This window comes from Oryzias melastigma, linkage group LG14, assembly GCF_002922805.2.
Source record: "Oryzias melastigma strain HK-1 linkage group LG14, ASM292280v2, whole genome shotgun sequence".
NCBI lineage: Eukaryota > Metazoa > Chordata > Actinopteri > Beloniformes > Adrianichthyidae > Oryzias > Oryzias melastigma.
This window is the reverse complement of record NC_050525.1, coordinates 19,252,533-19,264,653: the sequence shown is the minus strand read 5'-3', so window position 1 is coordinate 19,264,653 and position 12,121 is coordinate 19,252,533. Positions and strand designations below refer to the sequence as shown.

General features: G+C 35.7%; 1 protein-coding gene across 1 annotated transcript; it reads left to right on the top strand.

The window, feature by feature from the left end:
* The first annotated feature begins 397 nt into the window (after positions 1-397).
* slc13a2 (solute carrier family 13 member 2) lies at positions 398-11,966 on the top strand. Its single transcript, XM_024266629.2, has 12 exons — positions 398-1,189; positions 6,098-6,226; positions 6,642-6,778; positions 6,903-7,162; positions 7,241-7,418; positions 7,523-7,645; positions 8,209-8,418; positions 8,910-9,010; positions 9,095-9,210; positions 9,785-9,946; positions 10,025-10,162; positions 10,307-11,966. The coding sequence occupies exons 1-12, from the start codon at positions 1,079-1,081 to the stop codon at positions 10,436-10,438; spliced, it is 1,797 nt and encodes a 598-aa protein (XP_024122397.1). The 5' UTR covers positions 398-1,078; the 3' UTR covers positions 10,439-11,966.
* The last annotated feature ends 155 nt before the right edge of the window (positions 11,967-12,121 follow it).

Sequence of the window (12,121 nt, the reverse complement as noted above, 5' to 3'; positions counted from 1 at the left end):
AAAAAAAAAATCTAAACTGTCTGCAGTAATACTGCCGGCTGCACAGCAGGACATCAGACTGGCTAAAATAAATAGCAGGACAGTGTGGCTTGGGTTTAGTCAGAAAGCAGACCTCAGTCTCACTGAAAAAATGGTGTAATGGCCATAAAAGTGTGGAAAAAAATTAAACTTTTTTGCCAAAAACAGAAGAGATTGTAACATTTTACTAGTTTTTTTGCTTATGTTACAAAATTCTAATAAAATAAAACACATGTACATCCTCTTATTGCACTACTTTAAATATTCTAAACAGTCAAGGTTTGTTTTCATGCTGTTTGTTGGCAGAAAATGTTTTATTAAATTTATTAAATACACTTCATTTAGACTTTAGCTGTACTGTATGTGCAAATGCTAATCAAAGAAGTGTAAGCCAATAGCAGCAACTGTATGAATAACCGAGGCTGTGGCAAAAACATCAGATAATTAAAGCTCTCAAATTAAAAAAAAAATTAAAAAGTAAATGCTGTTTTTCTCTTTTATGGAGCTGTCTGCTGTTTTTTTTTTTTTATTTTTATTTTTTTTTGAAAGTCTGTTTTCTTCCTCATAAAAAGCCTAAAATTCCGAACCTTGATCATAATTGGGCCCCAGGTTTAAACAAAAATGTGAAGCCCCCGACCTTTGGCTGCAGATGAGAGCCCACCCCTTCACCTGATAAAGACATCTATTGTGTCCCTCCGTTTCCTCCTTGATCCCTCCCTTTTCTTGTGCCGTTGCTGTTCTCTCTTCCCCGTTGACTTCATCTGTATTTTTTTTTTATCAAGAATAGTGATCTCTTAGGTGTTGAGTTAATGTTTGATTTCTGCGCACAGATAGACACAAATATTCCCTCAGTTCAGTCTCTTTTCTGGAGGGACTGTCCACGAGGAACATCTCTGCAGTTTGAGCACCTGAGCTTTTTTTTTTCTTTTTTTTTTTGACTCTTCTTCAGTTGGCCTCATTACCAAACCTGCAGAGTTTGTCTGCATCAACTCACCTGTTAAATCCAGGACATTATTGTTGAACTTCTTTGTTAGGTTGCTTTTCCAAAAGAAAATAAATCATGGGCAAAGCTCTGGAGCAGGTAAAATGGATTTGGTACCACAGAAACTACTTGATCATCTTCCTGACGCCAATCCTCCTCCTTCCCCTGCCAATTGTTATCCCAACATCGGTAAGTATGAGTGAGTGAGCAAACTGAACTGGGGTTTAGGCTTTTTAAAAGATCATTGTTTTCTGTTTTCTGTTCTTTCCACACAGTGCACGCTGCATTGTTAGATGAGTAACTGCTTTGCAAAACCGACAAACATCATTACAAGCAATAAACTGATAAGGCCTTTATGTAAATAAAAAAGCAAAAGTTTAAGAGCATGTCAATTATATAACTTTTGTGGATTTTCGTTTGTTTCAGGAAATACATTAACCACATTTGTAGAATTATTTTATTCAGAAAATATAAAAAAAAAAACAATTGAAATCAATTAAGAAAATGTAAAAGCAGCAGTAAACCACTTTATAGAAAAAAATATATATGCAAAAATACAGATAAAAACCATTAAAATGAACCTGAACATAAAGTGATTGAATCGTGATAAATCCTTGTCTTCAGCTGAACCGAAACCAAACTGAAGAAGAAAAAAAAAGACACTTGCAAAGATCTAATTTTACATTTAAATACTCAGAGGTATAATTACTTAAGGCCAGCCGTGTTAAATACTAAATTAAGTGCAAGTGTGATCATGGGGAAGCAGATCAAGAAGATAATCCAACTAAATCTAAAGTTTTGACACTTCAACCATGAGTTAAGAACAAACAAAGATTTATTGTAACTTGAGGATTCTTAATAACCTGAATCTATGTTGGAAAGATATAAACATCTGATCTTAAGTTATGAACCGGATAAGTTCACTTCCTCTCACTCCCTTTCAGGCAATCTCTAAATGTTTAGTTATTCTGTGTTTGACATGTCTTTATGGATGTAAACTTCTAATGATTGATTGTATTGCACATTATTTTTTTTTCTTAATTGCCTGAAATTAACCATTTCTAATCTAATCTAAGAAAACAACAACAACAACAAAGGAGACAAACATAAACCCTGCTTCTAAAGACACAATAACTATCAAATAAACTCCAGGAAACATTTGAATTTGTCTTTTAATACATTTTGTTTGCTTATATTTGTACATATTAAACAACTTGCATGATTTCCACATAATAAAATCAGAATAAAAGAAATCCAACTTTTCAAACAGAACAGTTTGAATATAAAAAAAATACATTATTACCGGTAATTGTCCAAAACATAAAATCCTTCATAAAATATAAACAATAGCTGACTGCTAAACTAAACAGAGTAAACTAAACTGGACATCCCTGCCTACAGACTCTCCTTCTTGGCTAGGAAAAACTCAGAACTTTGGTTAAATAAGTTACTTTTTAATTTATGTTTTCATAATGTGGCCCAGAGATATACATTTTTAATACTGACATTTCTTTTTACCATCTCTTTTATTATCATCCAGTTTTGCTTCCTTCATTTGTTTTTCCATAGAGCAACTTTTTGTAGCTTTTTGTCCATATTTTGCTCTGCTATGGTTCAATTAAATAAAGCGCCATATGCTGGCAAAAAGTAAAATATAAGGACTAGAACACAAAAAGAAAAAAAAAAAGTTTTTTTTTTTGTGTACGCAATGGTTCAAAACTAAACTAGAAATGTAAGAAGGTAGAAGCTGAAAAAAAAACAAACAAGCTGAGACATCCAGCATTTACAGCTCTGGTAAAACCTAAAACGATTACATAAGTGACATGCTTATGTCTGCTTAAGGGAGCTGACTTTCTGTAGAGGATTGATCTCACTTATGGAAAGTTTAGTGTCAGACTGATAAAACTGTCAGTCTGTGTCTATACAGTGCATTCATAAGTGCTATCTTGCAGGAGAAGAACATGAAAACTGTTTTATGGTCATAAGTTGCTGCCAACTGTATGTGTAAAGTCTTATGGAGTTTAACTGAGTGGGAGCAGATAAGAACATGGAAGCCCAATAACTGAGGATAACACATGACAGCACTTCTGTGTGTCTGAAAGTGTGAAAAGTTGTGTTATATTATATCATTATTTACTGAGCATCTTTCCATTCCTGATCTGCAGCTTGCAGGGCTAATTGACAAGTTTTTTTTGTGAAGTTCCTGTGGTAAACCCAAAGTTTATTCACATCAAGAATATCTAGACACACCACTGCTTTCCTTTGTTGTTGCTTTTAATGTTTGATTGATATGTATGTAATTCATGAATAAAGGAAATGAAAGAGTCAAACATTTTTAAGCAACAATCCAAAAAAAAAAAACAATCAAACACAATTTAACTCACAAATAAATTGGATGTGTAACAGGCAAACAATCGAATCGAAAAGATTATTAATGCTTTTTTTTTGGCAAAGATCTATAGGCGGATGTCTTTTAGTCTGAAATTATTTAATTTAATTTTAATTCAGATGACATTTTTTTCAACATAGAAAGGTGTAACAAATAGAAATTTCTTATCACAATTTGGCTACAGGGACAAATAAAATAAATATGTCATCTGAGAGAATAGTATTGAAAAAAAATAAAATACCAGTTATTTTGTCTGCTTAAATAGAATGAGTTCTTATCCACTTTATGAAGGAAACCTTTAACATACATTCCAACTTTCTGTGCTTTAATAAAACATGCTTGTAAAAATTGTACCTTTTTTTTACCAGCTTCATAAGATTCAAAGGATTTTTCCCTTAACAAAGTTAGATTTTTAACCTTTTTATTAGATGTTAAATATGAGTGTGGAAGGTAAGACTTTTATTGATTCCAAAGGTGTTTCTTCCTTGAAGCACGTTAAATTTATGTATCCTGTTTCATTTTTAAATTGAAAAACACGACCTTTGTCTCAACTCTGTAATAAAACTGCTGAGAAGAAATAAAAAACTTATCAGAAAAATTCCCATTTTTACAATGAACTAGGTTAAATGTCGTCAGCATAGAAGGATAACCTTTTTCATTCACTTGTTTAAATGTAACAAGATTTATACAAAATCAGTAAAAAATGTATTCTAGGGGTACACCCTCATTCACAATGATAGGGTAGCTAATGTCCTGCACACTCTGGGCATGAAAGTTATTTATAAATCTGATCACTTTTATTTTGACATTTCAAATATTTGAAAAAAAACATGCTGTAAATTGAGAATATATTAAATAATGATCTCTAAAGGCTTCTAGTAGCTATGATGATAAAAAATACTAAGAAGTTTGTCTATATTTACCTATTCAAAAATTTTGAATAGAAAAGGTCATATTAACAATCTAATCATGTTTTAGTTAAGCAAAAAATAAAAAAATGACATTAAATGGGGAAATTACTAAAATTTACTGTTATTTTTGTATCCAAAAGACTGTCAAGTACAATCCATAAGAAACGATGAACAATTATTTTTATGAATATTTCAAGCACAAATGTGAAAAAAATGTTGAATAAAATATTACAATAAAAAAAACAAAATTTTTTATCGTTTCAAATTACACAAACAATATCAAATTAACAACAGGAGAAAAAAAACGTACAAAAAAATGAAAATAATAGAAAAAAAATGTAATATGGTGTATGGCAAGTCTAGAATTTAATAGATTTCATTTACCATTACATACGTTATTTCACATGATTTTATAGAAGCTACCGATGTCGTTTAGAAATTCCTTCCACTTATTCCACTGGTCATTATATTTGTATACCCTTAGTTTAAGATTATATGTCATTTTAACTGATATTTCCTCTACAATTTGAATCTAGTCATGTTGCTGGGAGGTTCTGATTGTAGTCAACATTTGTTGTTGCTTTGTTTGTTGCAACTAAAATCATTTTTGCCAAATTCATTCTGTGTCTTCCTTCTGAACTAAGTCTGCTATGTTCCTAGATACATGTCAAGAAAGGTGTTTGGAATATCACATCCAAAAATTATTTTCATTATTACTTTCCAGTATCTTCATAATTTTTTACACCTCCAGAAAACGTGTATGAAAAACACATAAAAAATATACAATAAAATGAATAATACAATTACATTTATTTCTTCATATTTTCCAAAAGAGCTCATTTCACCCTTAAGAATTAGCATAAGTTGTTCCAGAATTTTCCTGGATGTTTTTACACTGTTTCAATCTGACAAAGATTTTTTTTTTTTTTTTTTATCTGACAAAGATTTTAATCAGCTTTGTCCCTTTTAGATCTGAAAGCCTGAAAATCAAAAACTTAAACAGGTTTTTTCTTGCTTAAAGACAAGCAATTTGTCGAGTAGATCACATCATGTTGAAGCCTGTAATTCTATGTTTTTACACTGATAACACAAATGTTCCAGTTCATTGACTATACATGAGAACTGGACCGAGTGGGTATGATGTCACCTATAGAAAATTCTATACTTCTGGCTCCAACCAAATTAAGGCAATTCAGTTGCCATTTTTTTTAATTTTTTTTTTTTTTGTGGTGATATGTGCGTTTCCATGTTGGAACCAGACAACATTAGTAAGAGGTGATTGGTCCAAGTCATTTAGAGTCAAAATTTCAATGGACTAAAACTCTCCCCAATCAGGAGTGAGCTTGTTGGAAGACCTCAGCTCCACCACTTGGAAGCATGTTCGGGTGAATATGTCAATCGTTCTGAACGTTCAATGCCATACAAAGCAACACTTTTTTTGAGGCGTCTGATTGGTCAGTTTATGACTAAAATAACTTGCACCGCAGAAAAAAATATGAAATCAAAGTTATAACGAAAACTGGCAAAAAAAAAAGAGTGGCAGAGACAAGAATATTTATTCTGACAAATAGAACGACAGAGTAGTAGCTGGAACCAGTGGTTACTTCCTATTTGGACTCAAGGGGAGGAGTTACTCTGTCCAGTTCTCATTTACAGTAAATGGTCAGCATCATTCCTCTGTGTTTTAATATGAGATATTTAATGCCAAACAGATCAACTCAAAGTAGAGACTGCTTTTGCAAAATACTGCAAGAACACATGATAATATTTTTCCTTTTTTGTGTGTTTATTTTGTAGGAAGCTAAATGTGGCTACGCCATCATTCTCATGGCTTTGTACTGGTGCACAGAGTGTATTCCTCTGGCTGTGACCGCCCTGCTGCCGGTGGTCCTCTTCCCCATGATGGGCATCATGAAAGCTGGAGATGTACGGAACCCATTGGAGTTTGTCACACCTCAATATACGGGCATGAAAATGTGTCAGTATATGGATGGTGAAATTGTTCATAGATCATTTCAACAGCTGAAGCTGCACTGATGTGTGTGACACATTTTATCTTTAAATGCCGGAAATCATCTAAGGACATCAGCCCAACTGAGATAAATGGGCAATATACCAGTCTGGGACATTAGCTTGATAAAATTCAGTCAATTGAAAGGGACAACTCGGACGTGTAATCAGTGTTTTTGTGATTCATTAATAACTGCTGATCTGAGAGTTTATTGCTCTAAAAAAATGCTACAATAGCAAACTTCAGCATGTTCAGTAGTTACCATGTAGTAGTTATCGGTTGATAAGATTCTATCACCTTCTGTCGTTCCATGACTGTGATCTGTTTCAGGTCAGCATCGAGTACCTGAAGGACTCAAACATGCTGTTCATCGGGGGGCTGTTGGTGGCCATCGCGGTGGAGAACTGGAACCTCCACAAACGCATCGCCCTCAGAGTTCTGCTGCTGGTTGGTGTTCGTCCAGCCTTGTAAGAGAGCTCCATAATAAAAATGATTTGAGCTGAAGTTAGAAGTTATTTCTTCAAAATATTCTCTACCAGAGTCTCTACTCTTTCCAACACGGCCTCATCTTCTCATTCTCCTCTCGCTCAGGTTAATGATGGGCTTCATGATCGTCTCAGCCTTCCTGTCCATGTGGATCAGCAACACGGCCACCACTGCCATGATGCTGCCCATTGCTCACGCTGTGCTGCAGCAGCTGAAAACCACAGAACTCCAGGCTGAAGATCGAGATTTCCAGGCTTCAGGGGAGGACAATGTTGGGTTTGAGCTTGAGAGCAGTCCGACCAAAGAGCCAACAACAACAAAGGAAAAAACACCAGACTCAAAGTCAGAGCTGGAGGCTGAAATGAGTGAGTAAAAAAAAGACCTAAGCAAGTCCTAAGAAATGACCTTTTTTAAAAAATAGTGTTAAAATTCTTGTTTTTAAGATGAGAATCAGATCTCCTCAGAAATCCTGCACAGGTCCAAGATAAAAGAAATGGAAGAGAAGTACGACCGCCTGACCAAAGGGATGAGTCTGAGTGTGTGTTACTCAGCCAGCATCGGAGGGACAGCGACTCTCACGGGCACAACTCCTAACCTCATCCTTAAGGGCCAGATGGACAAGTAGGAACAGAAATGAAACACTTTATAATATTCTGAAGTTCTACTGTGTTTGGGCTTCTGTCAACCTCTTTTCTACTTCCTGTTTGTCTTTTCTCCCACTGAAGACTCTTTCCTGGGAACGGGGATGTGATCAACTTTGCCAGCTGGTTTGGATTTTCTTTTCCCAGCATGCTGCTGATGCTGGCCATCTCCTGGCTCTGGCTGCAGTTTATGTTCCTCGGCTTCAAGTAAGACAACTGCATCCAAAAAAGAAACATTTTCTAACATATCCAGAATCAGGTTTTCTTGAGATATACTTTTTTGATTTCGATGGAAATAGTCAGAACCAACTTACCTTTAGTCAATAAAAAAATTGAAGACACTTTCAAGATTCCCAAAACAATCTTTAGAAACAATGTTCGCTGATTTATAGTGTTTCCCTTGCTATTTTTGTCCATCTTTTTTCCGCTTTTGCTTTCATTTTATGACACATTTAGGTATTTCTTTACATTTTCTCACTACAAAATAACATTCTCTTGTGTCAGATTAAAACCAAAATCAGTTATTAATACCTTTTTAAAATATGAAAGATCTTTTAGATCTTTAAAGATCTAAAAAATTAAACTAAAGTGTTTTTTTTTCTTTCACCAACCATGTTTTTGCTAAAATAACTTTAAAAAGTATTGTTTTCGTGGTCTCATTCTTGACACTTTGAAGAACTTTTCATTTTATTGGATTAAAAAAGTATTTTCTGCTTGAAAATATTGAATAAATTCAGCACACTCCGTCTCTTTGTGCTTTTTCTCCTCAGCTTGAAAAAGTCTTTTGGCTGTGGAGTCAAAAGTGACAGAGACAGGGAGGCCTACGCCGTTATGAGAGCCGAGTACAAGAAGCTGGGTCGCATGACGTTTGCAGAGGTGGCCGTGCTCATCATCTTCATCCTGCTCGTGCTTCTCTGGTTCTTTAGAGAGCCGGGCTTTTTCCCTGGCTGGGCCACCGTGCTCTTCAATCAGGAAGATGCGTAAGTAGCATGATTTAATCGAAACTATTAGCAGACGTATTATTAACAACGAAACCTGTGAAATCAGTAAGTTATTACAAAATAGACTGAATGAGACAGGATTCTTCAAGTCTGCCCGTTCCAGTAATCTTATTTATCTGGCTCGGATTTAGCTGGAGTATTGTGAGGAAATGTGTAAAAAACTAACTAGGAAATAGAATTTTGTGGTGTCAGGTATTATTTCCAAAACAAAAACTTGTAGTAGGCATTCGCCCGGCTCAAAATTGAGAAATCAAACATTTTGAAAGTACATAAAGTCTTAGTTTACAAAAAAAATTGGGGTTTAGCACAATAATTCACGTTTCCTTAAAAGAAAACCAGTATAGCAAACAACATTTTTTATCTACAGCAGTTTCATTATGAAAATTGAAAAGATTTGTTTTTTTTATTTTAAAAACAACAAAGATAGTAAATTAGGCCACAAGTCTAAGTCATGTCCTTTTTTCTTCTAGGTATGTGTCAGACGGAACTGTAGCCATCTTGATGTCGATGCTCTTCTTCGTCATCCCGAGTCGACTCCCCACATGTAGCGGTTACGGATACAACGATAAAGGTTGTAAAAATGTTTGTGGTCATTTGGTAACGAAATAAATTATTGTTTTTACAATATGTCCTAAACTTTAATTTGGTTAAACAGGTAAAATAGTGAAAGCCCCCAAACCTCTGCTGACCTGGAACGTGGTCCATGAGCGAATGCCCTGGAACATCATTCTCCTGCTGGGAGGAGGCTTCGCTTTGGCTGCTGGTAGTGAGGTGAACACCATATTTTTTGTATCATTTTTTTCTCTTTTATCTGTGCGGTCTGGTACAGAAGAGTAAAGAGCGGTACGGTACGGTCCAGTTAATTCTGGCGAGCGTTTCCACTCAGTTAAGCCTCATTTCCACTGAGCAGTTTATTTTCCACAATACATGCGTGGCGTAGACTGCTGTGTCACAGCGTCATCAAGAATGGCAAGGAACATTTGCAGTTCCACCGCAGACCTTGCATTTTCAATACAGACTTGTGAACAAACAGAAACGCCAAAAGCCAGAATCCTTACAAACCTAAACGTTAGCTTAAATGAGCGCAATATTGGCGCTTTCTAATGTCGTCATCACTTTCTGCCAATTAACGTGGCTGCAGCGGATCCACCCCAATCGTGCATTTCCACTTTACATTTGATAGGGCCCCCCATGAGGTACAAGATGGTACTGCTTAATTATACCGGACCGCTCAGTGGAAACGAAGCTTTAGATAAACCTAAGTGAAATCAAATAGGAATCCATTGTGTGTCCTAAAACAATCCAAATGTAACCCTTGGTGCCATCATGTTTCGGCTACTTTCAGGTGTCGGGTTTGTCCGTGTGGCTGGGAAGTATCTTAACACCTCTGGAAAAAATCCCCCCGTTTGCCATCTCCATCCTGCTCTCCCTGCTCGTCGCAACCTTCACTGAATGCTCCAGTAACACGGCCACCACCACGCTCTTCCTGCCCATCCTGGCCTCCATGGTAAACCCAAAGCAGATCAAACATCCTTTGTGTTTTTTTGCAACAACATTCTCATCTGCATTGTGCTCTGTTATTTAGGCCACTGCTATTAAGATTCACCCTCTGTACGTGATGCTGCCCTGTACCATCGCTGCATCTTTGGCCTTCATGCTACCTGTGGCCACGCCCCCCAACGCTATTGCCTTTTCTTTTGGAAACCTCAAAGTCATAGACATGGTGAGAATTATTTGTATAAATTATTATTATCTTTAGTTTAACAACTTCTTCATTGTTTTTTTTCATTCATTTCCCAAAAGACAAATATTTTAAAATGCATTTTTTAATCTGTTCTGATCCGTGCTCAACTTTCTCCTCTTCCAGGTGAGAGCTGGCTTCATGCTGAACATCATTGGAATCTTGTGCATTAATTTAGGCATCAACACCTGGGGATACTCCATGTTTGACATGGGCACCTTCCCTCAGTGGGCTAACCTCACAGTCAATCAACCTTAAATGAGAGCAAGACAGCTAATGTGACTTTGAAGAATCTCTTTTTTATGAGGCCCTCAAGGCTCATTTCTGTTTGACAGAAATTATTCGCACGTGGTGACGCACTGAGGACGAGCAGAGCTGCTTCACGGGGCAAAATATTTGATCGTTCTTAGTCATGGGGTGCTCTGCATCATAAAAAACAAAAAGCAAACAGTTTGAGAAATCTGTCATTTTAAATAACCAAACTTGAAATCTTAATGCTGACACCAAGGATTACAGAATACTGCTACTTAAAAAAAGTTTTTGAACTTTTAAAAGACTTTAGCGCTTCTTTTGTGTTCAGAATTGATTGATATGAGTCAATTAACTGCAGCAATATTTGTCCTGCAACAAAACAAAACAAGGATAATAGATAGGGGCTTTTCCGGGGATATGTTTTCCTCCATGTGTTGTCATCTTGTCCACCTGTTTATCATTCACAGATAATGCACGAGTGATTATTTCAAATTGCATGACAGTTATGAGCAGCGCTCTGTTTGTAAGATGATAAGAGTAAATTATTTGTGTCGGTTATGTAACTTATTGCTGCGGTCCTTTAGTTTGATCGTAAGTTTTTTTTTTTATTTTTAGTTACAGATTTTGTATTTTCGCTTGTGTGTTTGACAAACTTTCATCTCAATCTACTGTATATTTCCACATTGAGTTATATGGCAGTTATTCACTTGTCTTGTGTTGCCAGATCTTGATAGAGCCGCGAGGACATTGAGGGGTTATTTCTTTGGGAAAAAAGAGGGAGAAATTTTTTATGACAATTACCTTGAACGGATAATGGTTTGGAGTGTTGCACAAAAAAAGAAAAACAAAAACTATTGACAAATTAGGGAAATAATCCTGTTATTCCTTATGCAGAAATGCACCTTTTTGCTTTATAATAAAACAAACTTTTAATAAATTGTGATAGAAATTAAATCTTTTGGAGCATTTCAACACACAAACCTAATGTGCTGCTGTCTAAGCCAGAATTTGCTCTGGTCTCCACAAATAACCATGTTACGTCTCGTTCCTTTACCAGGTCACTTTTTGTTGCCCTGGAGAAAATAAAAAAAAAAAGAAAGCAATGCAAACATGCTCTTTACCTCTGCATTATATAAAAAAAGAACCACAAAATAGCTCAGGTTGTCAGGTTTGTTGTGGATGTTCTTCGCTTTCCTGCAGAAATTTTCAGATTTTTCAGCCATAATCAGTTTCTCTATGGTTAAAACAACAAAAACTTTAAGCTTTGAGGAAGGTGAAGTGCAAATCCTAACCAGAGAGGTGCTAATAATAGTGTAAAGTGAGTAACCATGAAAGGGTTGGTTGAAGAATAACAGTGAGATAAGGTGTGATTGCAGTGAAGGTCACTTTTTATCACACTCATCAAAGAGAATGTAATAAAGTAAAAGTGCTGAGGACCGAAGCACAATGTCCCTGGACAGATATGTGTTTCTCATTACATGTGGTGCATGAGCTTTGGATGTGTTACCTGGAATAAAGCATCACTTTGCAGAGAGTGGGACTCCTTCTTTCTCTGCACCACCACACCACATTAAAAGTCCAATAAATCTTTATTTTGCTTTTGTTCAATCACAGCAACATTCAAAAACTTGATTCATAATCCTTCATTAATCTCTATGTGCGTCACGTTTATGGAGGAAACAATGAAAT

Bases quoted from the DNA above. Each gene is read 5' to 3' on its own strand.
- slc13a2 (XM_024266629.2), top strand. From the start codon at position 1,079: ATGGGCAAAGCTCTGGAGCAGGTAAAATGGATTTGGTACCACAGAAAC. The intron at 6,227-6,641 runs GTACGGAACCCA...GATCTGTTTCAG, and splicing joins GCATCATGAAAGCTGGAGAT to GTCAGCATCGAGTACCTGAA. The intron at 6,779-6,902 runs GTAAGAGAGCTC...CCTCTCGCTCAG, and splicing joins GTTGGTGTTCGTCCAGCCTT to GTTAATGATGGGCTTCATGA.